Source organism: Camellia sinensis, chromosome 7 (assembly GCF_055761805.1).
Source record: "Camellia sinensis isolate YWXY chromosome 7, ASM5576180v1, whole genome shotgun sequence".
Lineage (NCBI taxonomy): Eukaryota > Viridiplantae > Streptophyta > Magnoliopsida > Ericales > Theaceae > Camellia > Camellia sinensis.
This window is the reverse complement of record NC_138967.1, coordinates 84,484,926-84,503,212: the sequence shown is the minus strand read 5'-3', so window position 1 is coordinate 84,503,212 and position 18,287 is coordinate 84,484,926. Positions and strand designations below refer to the sequence as shown.

The 18,287-nt window shown below is 36.3% G+C and overlaps 1 protein-coding gene across 10 annotated transcripts in view; it reads right to left on the bottom strand.

Moving 5' to 3' along the window:
- Window positions 1-18,287, bottom strand: part of LOC114274732 (putative E3 ubiquitin-protein ligase ARI7) — a 114,237-nt gene that overhangs the window by 65,891 nt on the left and 30,059 nt on the right. For all 10 annotated transcript variants that reach the window (XM_082878372.1, XM_082878373.1, XM_028216708.2 and 7 more), the window contains exons 8-11: window positions 12,158-12,265; window positions 11,820-11,910; window positions 11,613-11,702; window positions 10,819-10,866 (exon numbers count right to left, since the gene is read on the bottom strand). In XM_082878372.1, the coding sequence (XP_082734498.1) occupies window positions 10,819-10,866; window positions 11,613-11,702; window positions 11,820-11,910; window positions 12,158-12,265 (337 nt within the window). The remainder of the gene's footprint in view (window positions 1-10,818; window positions 10,867-11,612; window positions 11,703-11,819; window positions 11,911-12,157; window positions 12,266-18,287) is intronic.

The window sequence follows — 18,287 nt, the reverse complement described above, 5'->3', positions numbered from 1 at the left end:
TATATATTTTCTGTTTTTTCATTGGAGAGACCTTGCTAGGATTTTCCAATTTTTTTTCTTTTTCAGCAAATATGGGATATTTTTTCCGAAATCACTACAGCAGCAGTTTCAGTGCATAAAACTGGTTTCTCCCACTGCAGAGAGGGACCTGACTGGGACTATTAGGACTTTACCCAAGGGTTTCGCATTAGTGGTGCTGGTTTTATTATGGGTTGAGAGCTTTTTTGTTGCTGCTGGGTGTATTCTTTGACATATACCTTGCATTGCACTGTTAGGCATAACAATGTATGTTTCTTGTCTTTTTTTTCTGGCTGGCTTTGTCTCTACCACCTTCTTGTTGGGTTATTATTCATCAGAATACTAAATCATAATGTCAGAGGAAAGTGTGGTTACTCAAAAACCAGCAAGTAGTGCGCTCCAAACTGTCACTGATAATCCCACCTTACAGATCACCACTGTGAAAACTTAATGGGCGTAATTATTTGTCTTAGTCTCAATCAGCCAGGTGTTTATCAAAAGTAAAAAATAAATAAATAAATAAGGTATGTGACTGGAAAAGTTTTGCAACCAAAGGATGGTGATCCACTTTATGATCAATGGGCTACTGAGAATTCCACAATTATGTCTTGGCTTCTTAACTCTATGGAGCCTGAAATTAGTGGTGGTTATTTGTTCAATGATACAGAAAAGGAGATTTGGGATGCGGCTGCATAGACTTCCTCAAAGAAAGGAAATATGGCACAAGTATATGAGTTGAGGTGTAGAATTCATAATACTAAGCAGCGGGACTCTGCTGTTGTTACATTTTTCCACAACCTTCGTCCCTTGTGGAAGGAGTCGGATCAGTATCAGATATTAGAGATGGACAATGCAGCAGATGCCTTGAAATTGAAGAAGTTGATTGAGCAAGAACGAATTATTGAGTTTCTTGCTAGGTTAAATCTCAAGTATGATCAAGTCCAAATCCAAATCTTGGTTAGAGAGCTGCTTTCATCTCTTCAAGAGGTTTTCGCTTATGTTCAACATGAGGTTATGTTGCACCCCCACAGGGCTTGGCCAGTTCAGCTCTCCTTTCTACTCTCCCTCAGGATTCTATGTTTGGTGGTAAGAAACCTGATACGATAAGCTCTATTGTGATTTTTGCAACCGCCCACATCATGATAGGCAGCATTGTTGGAGCACTATCTTGATTCTTCTGGTGATTTTTGGCAAGCTCATCAATCTGAGACTTATGCTACTTCAGAGGTGTAGTTGTGGCTTCTACATTGGCGCTTAGGACACCCTTCATTTCTTCTCTAAAAGAAACTTTTTCCAGCTTTGTTTTCTCAGATAAATATTTTTAAATTTTGTTGTGAAAATTGTGAACTTGCTAAAGAGCATAATGTGTCTTTTCCTATTAGTAATAATCAAGGTTTTCAAATGTGGAAGTGGGACGTGCGTTGAGGCACGTTTTGAGGAGAGGCGTTGATAAAACGCACCGAGGCGCTGCTTATTATGCTTGACACCAGCTATGCGTAGGCATTTAGGTCTAGCTTGAACACCTCAAGTGCGCATCTTGCGCACTGAACATTTTTTTCCAGGGAGACAACGCCTAACTGGATTACCAAAATAAATAAAAGGAAAAATGGGAAACAAAGGAAACTTGGCCTAAATGCTTCGAATCAAAGATACATACCGAGAGATACAATTGTTTCGCTAATACAATTGATGTACAATTCGAAATTCGAAGAAATTTGGGCTGCGATCTTCGATGTTTAGGGTTTTGCAGGTATCTTTCGTCCTCTCGCTCGTTTTCATACTTTGTAGGCTGCGATCTTCAATGTTTAGGGTTTTGCAGGTATCTTTCGTCCTCTCGCTCGTTTTCATACTCTCTCTCTCTCTACGATCTTTGATGTTTTGGGTTTTGCAGCTCTCTCTCTCTCTCTCTCTCTCTCTCTTTGGGTATAAAGAATGGGGCTCTTTAACTTCTTGATAATGACTAGTCTTCGTTATAATATGATGGCATTTATGTATTTATTATTTAAACCTCTTTCTCTTCCGTGGCTCTTTCCAACTTCGACCAGAACCTTCATCATTTAATAAAAGAGAATGGCTTTAATATTATCTTTATTTGAAATCAATAGCTATCTTTATTATATTATGTATAGGTCTGTGTGTTTCAAATTTCAATGACACTTTTTAAGATCATTTTTTTACAGGTTATTATTTTAAAAACTATTTGTGTTACAATTAATTAATTTTATATTCTATAAAAGTAGAAAAAATCAAAACTCGAAAAGCTTACACCTCGCCTCATCAGGGGTAAAACGCCTCGCCTTGCGCTTTTGTCTTTGAAAACTTTGGTAATAATAGAAGTACTTCTTCTTTTACTCTTATTCACACTAATGTTTGGAATCCTGGTTGCATTGTTGGTTTGTCTAGTTTTAAATGGTTTGTTACCTTCATTGATGATTGTTCTTGTGCTACTTGGGTCTATTTAATGAAGGACGAGTGACGTGTTTTCTTGTTTTGCAAATATTTCACAAAATGATACTCACCCAATTTATACTCTAATTAAAATTGTTCGTTCGAACAACAAGGTGAGTATTTTTATGGAGGTCTTTGTTCATACTTTCATGACCATGGTATTCTTCATCAAACCTCTTGCAGTAATGTGTTACTGAACGCAAGAATCGTCACCAACTTGAGGTTGCTAGGGCCTTGCGTTTTTCTATGAGTGTTCCCAAGGTCAATTGGCTTGATGTTGTTTTCACAGATGCTTGTCTTATTAACTGCATGCCTTCTCGAGTCTTAGGTTTCCAATCATCCATTGATAGTTTGTCCCCTTCATTTGTCTCCTCTTTTTCCACCAAGTTCTTAGTTTCTCTTCGAGTCTTTGGTTGTGTGTGCTATGTTCAGGTTCCACAGCATCTCCGCAGTAAGCTTGATCCTAGGACTACCAAATACATCTTTGTTGGTTATTCTCCCACTCAGAAGGGTTACAAGTGTTATCATCCTCCTTTCGGCAGACAGTTTGTATCCATAGATGTGACCTTTCAAGCTATGTCATAGCCCACCTGAGACTTCTATTCAAGGGTAGCAGTTGTGTGACAACCCCATTATGTAATATGCTTTTATTTGTTAAATTCTGAATATTAATCATGTGTTAATGTGATCGTGCGTGCATATCTGTTCGTTGTTGGAATATCTGTTATGATTCTGTTTCAGATTCGAGATTGAAGGCCTTAACGGCTTCGAAAACCAAGATGGATTAGTTAAATAAGAACGGTATAATTTTTAGAGCTTAATGAAAGGTTTGATTAAAATTTGATTCAGATTAAATTAATTAGTTTAAATCAATTAAGTTAAGTTTTGTTTGATTAAGCCTTAAGCTCAATTAATAAGATGAATCATTAATTAGTGTATTAAGTTAATCTAGCCAATATATATATATGTGTGTGTGTGTGTGTGTGTGTGTGTTAAGTTGGAGTTTAGCTCATTTTAAGCACAAGAAAGTCTAAGGAGAGACCTTAGAGAGAGAGAGAGAGAGAGAGAGATAGACTTCAATTTAGAGAGAGAGAAGGCTTGATCTTGAAGATTTGGCTTGAAGGTTGGAGAATTGAGTAGAACTCAAGAATTTTCTAATACAAGTGTAATTGAAGACCTTAGGTAAGAATTTGAACCTTAATTCAAGAATTTAAGTGGTTTCGGAGTCTCGGAATGCTTTTGTAGGTGGTAGGCAAATCTTGGATGTGGTATTGGTCGCTAATGAGTGTGTGGATTAAGGTTGAGACAAGGGAATGAGGAGGTCATTTGCAAATTAGATATTGAGAAGGCCTATGACAATGTTAACTGGGGTTTCTTGTTGTATATGTCGGACAGGATCGGTTTTGGGGCTACTTGGAGGCGATGGATTCATTATTGCATTTCAACTGTACGGATGTCTGTTTTGATCAATGGTTCTCCAGCAGGATTCTTTCCTACTTATCGAGGTTTGCGGCAAGGTGAACCTTTATCCCCGCTGTTGTTTGTTTTGGTTATGGAGGCTTTGGGTTGTTTGCTGTCCAGGGCTATTCATGGAGGTTTGTTGCAGGGATTTGAGGTGGGTTCAGGCCCTGCGTCAGTGCTTGTTTCACATCTTTTCTATGCAGATGATGCTCTTATATTTTGTGATGCGGATGTAGACCAGATTGGACATCTTAGGTGTGTGTTGTTGTGTTTTGAAGCTGTGACAGGTTTGCGGGTTAATCTTTCTAAGTCTGAATTGATCCCGGTTGGGGAGGTGGCACGGTTGCCAGTTTTGGCAGCCATTTTGGGGTGTAAAGTGGTTTCGATGCTAGTGTCATATCTTGGTCTTCCATTGGGAGCTTCCTTCAAGGCTCGAGGGGTATGGGATGGAGTGGTCGAACGGGTGCAACAGAGGTTAGCTAGCTAGAAGCGACAATACCTATCAAAAGGAGGGAGACTTACCCTGATCAAGAGTGTCTTGACGAGTATCCCGACTTATTTTATGTCTGTTCATGTGATTCCAGTGGCAGTGGCCAAAAAGATTGAGAAGTTGCAACGAGACTTTTTGTGGGGTGTTGAGGGGGCAGTTTCTCATTCCCATTTGGTGGCGTGGGATCAGGTGTGTTCCAAAGGAGTTAGGGGGTTTAGGGATTAGGCAGTTAGTCTTGTTTAACTTGGCTTTGTTGGGTAAGTGGTTGTGGCATTTCGTGGGAGAGAGGGAGCATTTATGGAGGAAGGTGGTTGTGGCGAAGTATGGTTTGGGTAGAGGGGGTGGTGTTCCGGAAGGGTAGGGCTGACTCATGGTCGGGGTGTTTTGAAAGGTTTTTGGTTGGGTTGGGAAGAGCTTTGGCAGCGGGTGCAGTTGAAGGTTGGAATGGGAGATAGAGTGCGCTTCTAGCGTGAAAGGTGGTGTGGTGATATTCCTTTAGACCAAATGTTCCCATTGATTTTTGGGATTGCAGAAGATTGCGAGGTCATGGTGGGGGATGTTCGGAGTGGCCAGGGACAGGCGATTGTTTGGAATGTAAGGTTGCGCCATTCTATTCAAGATTGGGAGGTGGATCAGTTAGTGGACTTGTTGGGTTTCTTATATGGGTTACGAGGCGGGAGTGTAGCGGAGGATTCAATGTGTTGGACTTGCCCGGGTTCCAAAGGGCTATTTTTTGTGTCTTCATTCTATGATGGGCTTGTTCCTATTGTTACGAATCTCTTCCCTTGGCAATGAGTGTGGGTCTCAGGCACACCCTCCAAGGTAGCTTTTTTTATCTGGACGGCGACTTTAGGCCGTATTTTGACCATTGATAATTTAAGGCGGCATGGTCATATTATAGTCAATTGGTGTTTTGTCTGTGTTGTAGGGATGCCGAGTCGGTAGATCATTTGCTTATTCACTACCCAGTTGCTTCTAGGTTGTGGCTGCTTCTTGTTGCGACTTTTGGATTGGTTTGGGTACAGCCAGGCACGATGTCGATAGTGCTACAAAGTTGGGCTGGGGGTAGGGTTGGGCGGAGGCGTCGGAAAGCTTGGATGATAACTTCTCACTGTTTAATGTGGCTTCTTTGGTTAGACTGCAGTAGGCGAGTTTTCCACGGGGTGTCACACTCAGTTCCTTGGTTGGAGAGACGGTTGCTTATTGTGTTATATAATTGGCTTACAGGGTTGGTTGATCCAAATGTTTTGGCTTTTGTAGATTTGGTGGAGCATTTACTATCTTAGTTTCTCTTTAGAGGCCTGATTTTTGTATTCTTTGCATCTTCTTAATGCTTTTCTAATAAAGTTCGCATATTTATCCCCCCCCCCCCCCCCCACACACACACACAGGAAAAAAAAATTATGTGAATTCAAGAAGATAATGTGATTAGATGTCAGATTTGAAGCTTAGAATGAAGAAATTGAAGTTAATTCATACATGCATGCATGATTTTGTAAAGTTTCATAATTTTAAGCATGATTCATGTCATCTATGTTGAAATTAGAAACTATAATATACATGCATTCATAGTTCATGAGATTTTGAAGTTGAATTTCAAGTTTTAAAAGAGTTCGGAAACAATTTTATACATGCATGATTTTGATTCAAATTTGGCAATTCATGATACTATTGAGTACATGGTTTCAAGTTGAGTTCATACATGTGTTTCCATGTATTTTCAAGGGTTTGGTTCAATCATGCAAGTTTTTACACTTTGAACATGTATTTTGAAGCTCAAATTCAGTTATGGAAAACTCAGAATTCGACCGCATCACTCAATCGAATAAGGTGTCTCTCGAGCGCGCATATTGTGCATCCAGCATTTTTGCAGAGTCTTGCAGTCAGCTCAAGCGACCAAGTGACCGCTCAAGCGACCTCAATTTATTTTGGCACCTTGGCTCGACTGACCATCGAGCATAAATTCAGACCATCCAGTACTAATTCAGACCATGTGATCCGCTCGAGCGGCCAATGTTGCACTCAGGCAAACTATCCTGTTTCATCATAATTTGAAAAGTCATGTTCTGTCCACATTTGCATTCTCATTCCTTTCTAAAGCATTTTTAGGCATGAATTCAACCTCCCAAATGAATTAATGAATAAGAACTTGACATAAGAGAATTGGATAAGTTAAGAATGATTTGATTAAGCAACGAGCCTCAATGTGTGTACATGTTTATGTGATATGTAGGTCCGTCCATGAAGCCGTATCAACAACCAAATCAATGTGAGTAATATCTTAGTAAAGATATTTTCTATACTCTATTTTTTGAATGTCTTAATGTGATAAGCTTTTCCGAACCTATGATTTGCAAGTATTAATAAGTTCTATATGTCTGATCAACATGATATCTGTTAAAGGAATTGATTAAATATGAATGTATGAAATGGACCCAAGGTCGTTCCGTGTGTTTGATAAGATGGATCCAAGGTCGTTCCGATTATCTGATTATCTGAATATCTGTTATGTGTTGACCAAATGGTCATTATACAGTTGTAATTGATTGGACCCAAGGTCGTTCCGCCAAGTATGATTTGTTGTATTTTGTACATCTGTTATACATTGGACACGAGGTCGTTCCGCTATGATACGAAATTAATATGAGAATGATTTTATCTAAGCATTAGACTCATTCATATAACCTCTTTACTTTGATGTTATTCACTAGGCTTTAGCTCACTTCGTTATATATGTATGTGGGATGTCCAGCTCCAGTGAACCTGTAAAAGATTACCCGAGTTTTGTGAAGTCAGCTATGGAGTGCCTCACAGATGAGGCTTTTACCTTGGTTCTTTTGTTTTCTTTTTATTGGTCATGTGTGACCTATACATAAGCTTTGGGATTTGTATGATGACTTATGAATGATCTATGGACATGAAATATCTATTGTGTATGCATGAATGTGAGTTATTAACATGTAGAATGATTTGTTTATGCCATTTATGCACAAGCTCATTGGACAAATTTTATAAGTTTACTTTCGCTTCATGCCCCATATAATTAAATATGATTTGATTTCTGTCTGAGGCCGTAGGTAATCTCATGATTACTGGCCGGTTATGATCCAAACCTCTAGGAGCGGGTTCGAGTCATGACAAATTAGGTGAAGATCCGTCTCCTCCAGTGCTACTTGTTGTGTCATTAAGTCCATTGGTTCAAGGTTCTAAGGAGAAGCGAGAGATTTCTATGAAGAAGGAACATGCACATGACCATACTACATCTGTTGAGTTGAAAGTATACTCTAGACGACAGAAGCATAAGACTGTACCTTTTCCACTTCCTTGCCAATCTGATTCCTCTGACTCAAGTAATCGTGCTGTTGTACTTAGTTCTGATCATAAAATTATTCCTCATCTTCCTATTGCTCTCTGTAAAGGTGTAAGGTCATGTACTCAATATCCTATCTCTAACTTTGTGTCCTTGAATCATCTTTCACCCTCTTATCATGCATTTATATCCTAGCCTTCTTCGGTGTCTATCCCTCAGAATGTCCAAGAAGTATTGAGTGATCCCAATTGTAGAAATATGTGAGAAAATGAATGCTCTAAAGAAAAATAACCCTTGGGAGTAGGTTGAATTACCTGACAGGAAGAAGCTAGTTGGATGTAAGTGGACGTTCATTGTGAAATATAAAGCAGATGGTTCAGTTGAAAGATATGAGACTAGGATAGTGTCCAAAGGATTTACTCAAACTTATGGAATTGATTATCAAGAGACTTTTGCTCCAGTAGCAAAGATGAATTCCATTAGTAATTCTTTCGTTGTCAACTAATTTGGGTTGGCCTCCTCAGTAGTTTGACGTGAAAAATGCTTTTCTCCATAGTGACTTGGAAAAGGAAGTATATATGGATATCCCTTCTGGATTTCCACTTCCCAATAATGGTGCGAAGGTTTGTAGTCTCAAGAAGTCACTATAAGGTTTGAAACAATCACTGAGGGCCTGGTTTGGGAGATTTACCAAAGCTATGCTTAGATTTGGGTATCATCAATGTCAAGCTGATCACACCTTGTTTGTCAAACATTCATCACATGAGAAGATAGCTACATTGATAGTGTATGTTGATGATATAGTATTGACCGGGGATGATATAGTTAAGATGGATAAATTGAAGAATTCCTTGGCTAAGGAATTTGAAATAAAAGACTTCAGAGAACTAACGCTCCGTTTGTTTGGGTAGAAAATATTTTATGTATTTTCTGGTGTTTGGAATAATGGAAAATGAAAGACAACGGAAAACATTTTTCATGCTTAACAGAAAACAAGACTATATGAACAAAAAATATTTTTCACTATTAATAGGCGAAAAACGTTTCCCGGACTAAAGTTTTACCAATGTCACCACACTACCACCACCACTCTCACCTCCACCACCACACCACCATCACCACGGCTACTGCCATTACCGCCATCACCGTCGCTATCACTGCTACCGCCGCCGCCCTACTGCTCCACAACCAATCCACCACCTCCACCTTCAACTTCATTTCACCACCACCACCACCACCAAATCCAAAAAACATTTTTTGGAAAAAAATTTCCGTAGAAAATGCTTTTCATTTTGAAAATGTTTTCCGCCCAAACAAACGGAGCGTAAAGCACTTTAGGTATTAAGGTTGCTCAATCTAAACATGGTATTTTCATCTCTTAACGCATGTATGTTCTTGATCTTCTTAAGGGGACCGGGATGTTGGGGTGTAAACCGGTGGATACTCCTATTGAATACAATCAGACTGGGAGATAGTGAAAGTGATGCTCCTATTGATGGGAATCATTATTAGAGACTTGTTGGTAGACTTATTTACCTCTCATTCACTCATCTAGACCTAGCATATGAAGTCAGTGTGGTTAGCCAACTTATGTATTCACCTCGTGAAGTTCATATGGAGGCTATGTATAGGATTCTGTAGTACTTTAAGTCAGCATCTAATAGGAGTATATTGTTTCAAAACATGATGATTTGCATATAGAAGCCTATACTAATGCAGATTGGGCAGGATCCATCACTGACAAGAGATCCACTTCGGAATACTACACATTCGTAGGTGATAATCTTGTGACATGGCGTAGCAAGAAGCAATTTGTGGTTGCCAGGTCAAGTGCGGAGTCAAAATTTAGGTCGCTCATGGAATATGTGAATTGTTGTGGTTGCATTGCAATCATTTTTAAAAGAGTTGGGTTTTGATCAGAAAAGTCCTATGAAACTGTATTGTTTGTGACAATAAAGCTCCAATTAACATTGCATACAAACACAATCCAGTTCAACATGATAGAACAAAGCATGTGGAGGTTGATAGATATTTCATCAAAGAGAAGTTGAATGAGAGTGTGATTTGTACCCTGTTTGTCAAGACGGGATCCACTTGCAGATATTTTGATCAAAGGAGTGTCTAGTACATTGTTTTTCTCTGCCCTTGACAAGTTGGGCCTTCACAATATCTTTGCCCCAACTTCAAGGGGAGTGTTGGTTATGTGTTAGTGAGAAGGGTAGTATTGTAATCTTTTCTACGAGTATAACTATTAAAGAACAGGGAAGAGAACCTTATGTGCTCTCATTCTCTCTTTTCCTCAGAATGATGTTTCTCTTCTCTTCTCTTCTCTCCTCTCTCCCTCTTTTCATTCTTTTTATCTTTTTCATTTAATTCTTCTGGATCTCACCAACCAAACTGACAATTCCGCTGCTAGATGATATCTGAGATCATCAAAGGGAGATAATCATGAGGAAATTATTTCACAAAGTTTCAAATACTATCCAAACAATAAGAAGCAACAATTCCATTAGCATTCCATCCTCAAACAACATTCTCAATTTCTCATCTGTCTTCTCTATTTCTCTATACACTAGGCAAAATTTGAGCATTCAACAACATAAAATTAATTACTCCATTTTGAATATATTTCGTCAATTAGCATGAGTTTACAAATGCCAAATTGAAACTTGATTAACAACTTTGAAAATAACTCTTAAAAAGAAGAGAAAAAAATAAAAATTCCAAAACTTCAGCACAAATAAAAGAACAAATTCAAGATTCATCAAGTTTAAAACAGCTTAAATGGTAAAATTTTAGACAAGCAAACACAGGAATACAGACAAAAGTTGCTACTGAAATTTTTCTTCATTCCACATAATTTTGGTACGTCATTGGGAAATGCATCAAGAAAACAACGAAATTGTGCTGGGAGATCATAGAGAATAAGACATGAACACCAGGGTCTCAAGTCCCAGAATACAGCGCCAAAGCCTAATAATACTACAGAGGAAATTCTGCCATCTGATACATCCATCACATTACTTGTTTTTGTAGCAACTACCTAGACACACACACAGTAAAACTGCAAAATATAGTAAAGTTTGCTTACATGCACAGATTGCATTTGATGTAAATCCGCAAGAGCTTTTTGCCTCGACTGTCAGTATCGAAGAAAGGGGAGGAGGGATCAAATTAAACACCAAGAAGAAACAAAAGAAAACATTCAAAACAAAATTACTTAAATGAAATTAATGGGTGCATGTTACAATACTGCAATAATTTAAATATACTACAACAACCAAAAGTTTAAAATAAATAAAGAATGACAAAGAATAAATAAATAAATAACAGCTAAAAACTGCACAGAGAAAAACTGACCTCTTCTCTCAAACAGAAGAAACTAAAAATGATTCCAACCAAGAAATATTACATTAATCCATCAGAGACATGCAAATATCTTGCGCAAAAAAACCTCTTGAATAAATCCTTTATACATTAAGAATGCAAACAGGTGCCAAAAGTTGATACTAAGTTACTAACAAATTAGCATGAGAACAGCTAACAACTATGACCAAGTAGCCTGCAATTATATGAAGAAGAACAAGACCACATCAACTCCTCTACCTCTAGTATGACTGAAATTAGTATTTCACTATAAATTAATAGAATATTAGGGCGTCAAATCAATGTGGGAATTACCAACATTGAGATTGTAAAATCATTAATTAGACCTATTCACATATGCAACCAAAAAAAGTGCCATAAGTTTGAGAAAAAATGATGTTGAAACAAAAATGGTCTAACTGAGCAAAAAGAAACAAAAATGGTCTCCAAATCCAAAAATAATGTATGACTACAAGAATTGAGGCAGCAGAGAGACAGGATTGACAAATTTATACATACCGATTGGTTGGTTGCCCACCGTTCATAGTAATGAGTGTATCTCTCTAAAGAGTTCTTAGCCATCTCTCTCCTCCGTTCAGTTTCATCATACTACAACAACAAAAATAAAATAACCACTAACTGTTTGAAACACCAAAGCATAAATGTAGCACAAAGAATTTGGTATATAATATTTAAAAGTTAAAGCAAACATGAAAATTCCATTACCGCTCCCTCTTGTTTAGCTGCCTCATAACGATTACACGCATAGAAACCACCTGTCCTCTCACCATGATCGGACCATGCACTAACACATAGCCTGCATGTAAGATGAGTAAATACTCAAGTGACATCACATCATATGTTATATATAATTAAAAAAATATCACATCCCAACAATATTGAGAAAAATGCCACGGGAAAAGACAATGCGCACCTCACACACAAAGGTTGAATAGAATAATAACAAAAAATATGCCAGGAGGAAAAGTTTAATTTCCCAAATATAATTCTCTATATAAAATGAACCTGCATATAAAATTAGATAAGCAGGTATCAGTGCTTACCAGCAGAATTCAAATTTGCAAGGGGGCGTGCATGTCATGTGCATACAACCTTGGTTTTTCTCAATTGGACGTTTGCACTTTGGACAAGGCTTGGAATTAGCTAGTATCCTGACAGTCAACATCAAATATTTAGCATTTCACACATGATATAAGACACAACATAACAAGAATCCTGCTTTCCTTAAACACGGAGAAAGAAAAAAAAAAAAAAGAACAACAACTACAACAACAACAGCCCCCTCCAGTTTAATAGATGATTTTGTTTATAGTTAACAAAAATACATAAAAACAAAAAAAAAAAAAAGCATTAAGCATCAAGAATCAAACCAGAAAATTAAGTGCATAAACTTTTTCTTCAAAAAATGCACTTCTAATAACCCCATGATCTCAGCAATGAGCCAATGAATATTTTTTTCCCATTCCGCTCTATCAAGGGATATATGCTCACTTCAATTATTTAATATCCTTTTTATTATAGTTTACTATTATTAAAAAAAAAAAAAAAAAAAAAATCAACAAAATTAAACCTTGTATTTTAAACATTAATATGGGCACACTTATTCATTAAATTATTAAACCAAGACAATCGTGATGAATTCAACTCCAGTTTTTCTAACATAAACGCTTCATGTATAACACGCCATTTTTTTATTTAGATTTACACAATTTTAGATCTTATAAACCATCCCCAACTATTTTTAATGACACGACATGATTGAACTGGTCAATCAAACCAACGAACCACAAACCAAGTGCCTTCAGTATTTGACCTCAATTAGCATTCAAATATGCCATCATACATGGATAGAACAGAAAAAATCATTTATTTCCACTCCAGTGCACTAAAAACATGTCACAAAACTTCAAGAAAGGCATCACGTTAGGAACTTAAGAATGAATAACTAGTCAAAAGAATTATATGCCATAGAGAGCACGAGTCGAATTAGACGGACACTTTATCATACAATAGCCAACGGATTATGTGCATCCACCAAAAAAGCATTATTGCAAAACTTCAGCACTTGGCTTATGGGTCCATTGACATAGACATAAAAAGGAAGTGCTCAATACAACACCGTACGATCAAGAGATGAGCACTTCCATGTAAAAATTATAATTATCATATAATGAGATTCAGTCAATTAAAAAAAAAAAAAAAAGAATTTTTCTTATGTATATATTTCAGCACTGAAAAGACAACTATAAGCTAAAGCAACCAAACCATGGGTGAAGATTATGAATTAAGGAACCAAACATGGGCAGAGCTAGGTACAACTTGAACCCACTAAACTAAACTTTGAAAAAAAAAATTAGAATTATATAGTATTATGTCAACAATTTAGTGGTTTACATAAATTAACACCACTAAAATTGTTAAAATAGAGTGATTGTTGTGAATACATGCAGTAGTTGATTAGTGGATACATGCATGTATTAGTGGATGACCATTAGGTTACTTCCTTTATAATCTCTACTTTTTGCTATTCTCTACAACCTCTTGATGTTCCACATTGTAACACTAATAAGCACAGACACTTCTACAGAAGAAGCGTGTCGTGTCTGCGGACACTCCTAAAAAGTGTCCAACACTTCTTCAACCTATCATAATTAAAAATGTAAATTTATTATATTGGACACTTTACAGACACTTTCGAACACTTTGGCAACATTTCTTGAACCCTCCGAACACAATCTACGTGGTGAATATGTTTATAGTAACAATCTTCTATATTCTTTGGAATGCAACTTACTCACTCTAAATATATTTTTAAGCATTTATAAGATGAATACATCATGTATATTTCTATATTCTATAACTGTTTTTCATTATTTAGCTTGCAATTGTTACGTGAATAATATTTTAATGTTTAAGTTATGAAAAATATCATATATGAAATTTAATTCTAATTAGTATTATATTGTTTTTTCATTACCTTAGAATAAACTATTCACATATAATAAATTTTTAAAAATATAAATTTTTTGTGTCGCAGGCATGTCTTGTCCTGCAATTTCAGAAAATCACATGTCATCATGTCCGTGTCGTGTCACATGTCCGTGTTTGTGCTAGTTAACCTTTCATCTTTTAGTTAAGGGCTTATTATATAAAGAGGTTTTGTTAAGTTAACTTGGGAGATAAAATGAATAATATAAAGGGTTGGATGATCTTGACAATCGATTCTTGATGGTTCCTAAAAAACTATTTATATATATTTGCGTCCTAAAATTTCATATTCTCTGGAATTCCTCTTTATATTTCCTTAGTTTTATACAAGCAATGCTATACTTGTCATGTTTTTTATCATGTTTTATCTAATGTAGCATAACTACTTAATACGGCATAACTAACTACTAACTAGGTCAAACATGTTTTATCTAATGTGGCATAACTACTGAGTGGTTCAATATGAATGAGACTCATGTGGAATCCATTACAACAATCATTATGGATATGAGACCGAACATAAAACATGATACAAATATGGTAAGTGTACCATTATTGACATAACAAACATCGTGGTGTCATTTTTTTATTTTAAGTAATGATATACACAAACACAATTTTTATACAAAATGATTTGGCTTAATGCGAAAATTTTTGCTTAATAAAAAAAATGCCTTTTTAAGAACTCCAAAAAAAAAATTAATGTTCTGGAATCTATTTTTAATTTTTTTTTTTTTTTTTTCTTTTGGTATAGAGTTTTTCTTTCTTAAAAAAATAATAATAAAAGAAGAAGTTAAGATCAGCCTTCTTTCTAAGCATAGAATTCTTAACGTATTTACAAGACCTTTGTGAAGAACCATTTTGTCTCTTCTCTCACTCTCTATTCAATTAATTCAAAATCGCAGTCTCGGTCTCTTTAATTTTGTTATAACTAATAATATATTCCTTAGTTTTGTACTGGTAATTAGATAAGTTTGAATTACCTTTGTGATATCATTATATATGACATTACAATATATTATAGAATATTATGTGAAATTTTATTTTCATGACTTTTGTAGAACTACAAATATGCACTACTAAACAAATTTTCTGGCTAAACCACTGGAACCAAACCATCATGTAAAATTATAGGTTATTGAGCAGTTAAAATATTAAGATCATTAAAAAAAGCTGTCAGGTTGTTTAAGGGTTAGCAGAAACACACCAAGAAAACCTACACACTCCAAGGCTTATATATGCGTAATGTGCAACATCAAAAACAAAAAAATCAGCAACAAAAAAATCCATCAGAATCTCCTTTTCTTTCACACATATAAAAATCAATTCAGTGGTTACATTTAGGCACATGGGCAAATGAACAACAACAGAGTCTTAAAAAGTAATGGAAACTCAAGAAACAAAAAGAGGGAAGAAATATTTTTTTTTAAATAAAATAAAATAAAAGTTTCTTGTAAGCTCATGGCTTATAAAATGTAAAAACCTGATGCTAGAACTCATACAGTAAGGTTCCCAAAGCAAGTGCACCCCACAACAACCCTGATTCTTTTAAACCCAGCTAGCGATAAATTTTAAGTGTTGAGGCATAAATTCCTTGATCGTATGAACCCAGCTAGCAATAAATTGTAAGTGTTGAGTCATAAATTCATTGATCGTATCAAATTGAAGCAGTATAGCCCACAATCAGATTGCATTCACATTTTCAATAGTTGTTAGTGGATGCTTAAACTAAGAATGCAAAAATAAAACGTAGTCTTGGTCCGTTAAGAAATTTTTTCCCTTCCTTGCTTGAGTTAAAAAAAAAAAAAAAACATTTGCTAGTGAAGATCTATTCTCATATGAAAACATAAATAATCATCTAACCTAGAAGACCAAAAGCAATTGGACTAACCATATGTTGAGACACAAAATTCACCACAGAAGGGTCAATTGAGCACCAAGCAACAAAAAAGTTGTACAAAAGGTTAGAGACAAAAGATGAACATCAGATAGAAGGTCTACACACTAAGAAACAAAAAATCATACAAAATATTGGGGGACAGAGGATGAACTTCATAAACCTCCAATTTCATAATGTAAATTCTTCCCCAAAAAAATAAGAGACATTCATTCTTGAGTTCTTTGAAATAAATAAAGAAAAAAGAGTGGTGATGGTGCAGCTTTTAACTAGATGGAAGCCCATTATCGGCATTGGAGGCATAGGGTGAAGACCATGGGTTCATTTCTTGGAGCGAAGACTTTTGGACCCACATGTATAATTGGTAGATTTATTAGCTTTGGAGTTTTCGAAAACAATTTTATGAGTTTGCAATTCATACTTTTGTATTTTTAGTGATTTTTTTAAATATTTTAATCAATTTTTTTTTTTTTTTAACTTTTTAGATCCGCTTAATCTTGATCTACTTAAAAAGTATAAAATTTATACAAAAATCATTAAAAAAATTCATTGAATACAACAAAATACGAAAATATACTGAATTTTCCTCCTCTCTTTTTTTTTTGTATTTGGTGAATTTTTTACAGGTTTTTTTCACAAATATTATACTTTGTAAGTATCTAAAAAATAAAAATACAAACCGTAAACTACTAACAAAATTCACTAAAAACATAAAAACATAGAAAATGAAAATAAAAAACTCAATTTTCTGAAATGTAAGTTAAAAAAAAGAAGTTGCATTTAGGATTCAAATAATTATTAGCTAGGATATTTTTTATTATGTCTCCAAATAATAATAGGTTTAGTTGCCTATTTTAAATTTGAGTTTTTTGGTTTATAAATATTAGGTTTTTGGCATAGTATTATTTAGTTTTGATATAATAATTGTGTGAGAATTAGGTTGTGGCCACCTTTATTGTTGTTTTTCTCTCTTCCTCTTACATGATTGTACATCAATTTGGTATCCAAGTCCGAGCTTTGATCCTTGTTTCCTTTGTTTCCCTTCCTCCTTCCATAAGTATTGTAAAACAGGGGTGGAACCCTTAGCAATCATCATCAGACGTCCATCGTTGTTACAACCTTTGCAGCCTCACCTTGCCATCGTCGATCATGGTCGCATATTGACCCACCCTCTGTCTGCTTTGCATGCGTTGAAGCCCACCTAGGCTTCGACAACCCTCTCTCAATAAGAACTGAACTAGTACTCACGTACTGGAGAAGACAACATATAGGAGGTCCAAAAGTGGATCAACTCAACCCATATTTTTTACAAACAAATCCTCCAGCCCCTCTATTAGCCTCACTTGCTAAGCCACCAAAAAAAAAATTCAATGAGACAAAGCCCAGCACTGCCTAAGAAGAAAGTGGGTGAAAAAAACAAGGGTAACAGTCATGAGTTGACCTTTCAAGTCCAACTCCATGACGTTTGCATGTGTGGTGACCTTGAAGTGCTCAGTCAAGGCCTTTTGGAGTGCCCATTAGTGTGGCATCGAGATTCCATGTCAGTGGTTTGACACTCCAACATGACCTGGTGGATGGCCTCGAGTCGAACAGCACACCCAACAGCATGCTCAGCGCCGCACGCACACGCCCAACCAAGTCGGCATGTTAGTGCAAGCCGAGCAGCTTGGTGGGGCAATTTGACTAAACCTTTTGCATAAGGTTTTGTGGGGTGAAACGATGGAGTTTTCATATGAGATTTTTATTGGCTCATGAGAACATGTAGTTTCCCATAGTTAAAGAATATGATGTTTGGAAATTTGTAGAATTTTTGAAAAATTATTACAACTACTCAAACATGGTCGATGTTTCCTTCTATTAGTCAGCAAATGGCTCAAGATGAAATTTTAAGGGTGTATAGTGTGCTTCTACCTACCTCCCTGCCCAAAGTAGGCTTGAGGTGGGCAACCCCAAGGCAACTTGAGGGCAAGACTTTGGCATCAATAAGATTGTCTAAGATCTCCATGTGGGTTGAGAGCCCATGAATAGCGTCATCAAGAGGCGTGAATGTTGACACTACGCGCACATCCTAGGCGTGAGGTTTGGGGTACACACCAGCTATGCCTCGGGTTGTAACATCTTAGGGAATCATCCTAGACTAAATAGGGTACTGAGGCACCACCAATGCCTCATGTGCCAACTCACGAACATGCACTTGGGTTCGGCCATGCTTGTGGGGATGTGGCCTAAAATAAGCGGATTTGTGGCAATGCCGATAATCGTGGAAAGGCATGAAACTCTACCATCAT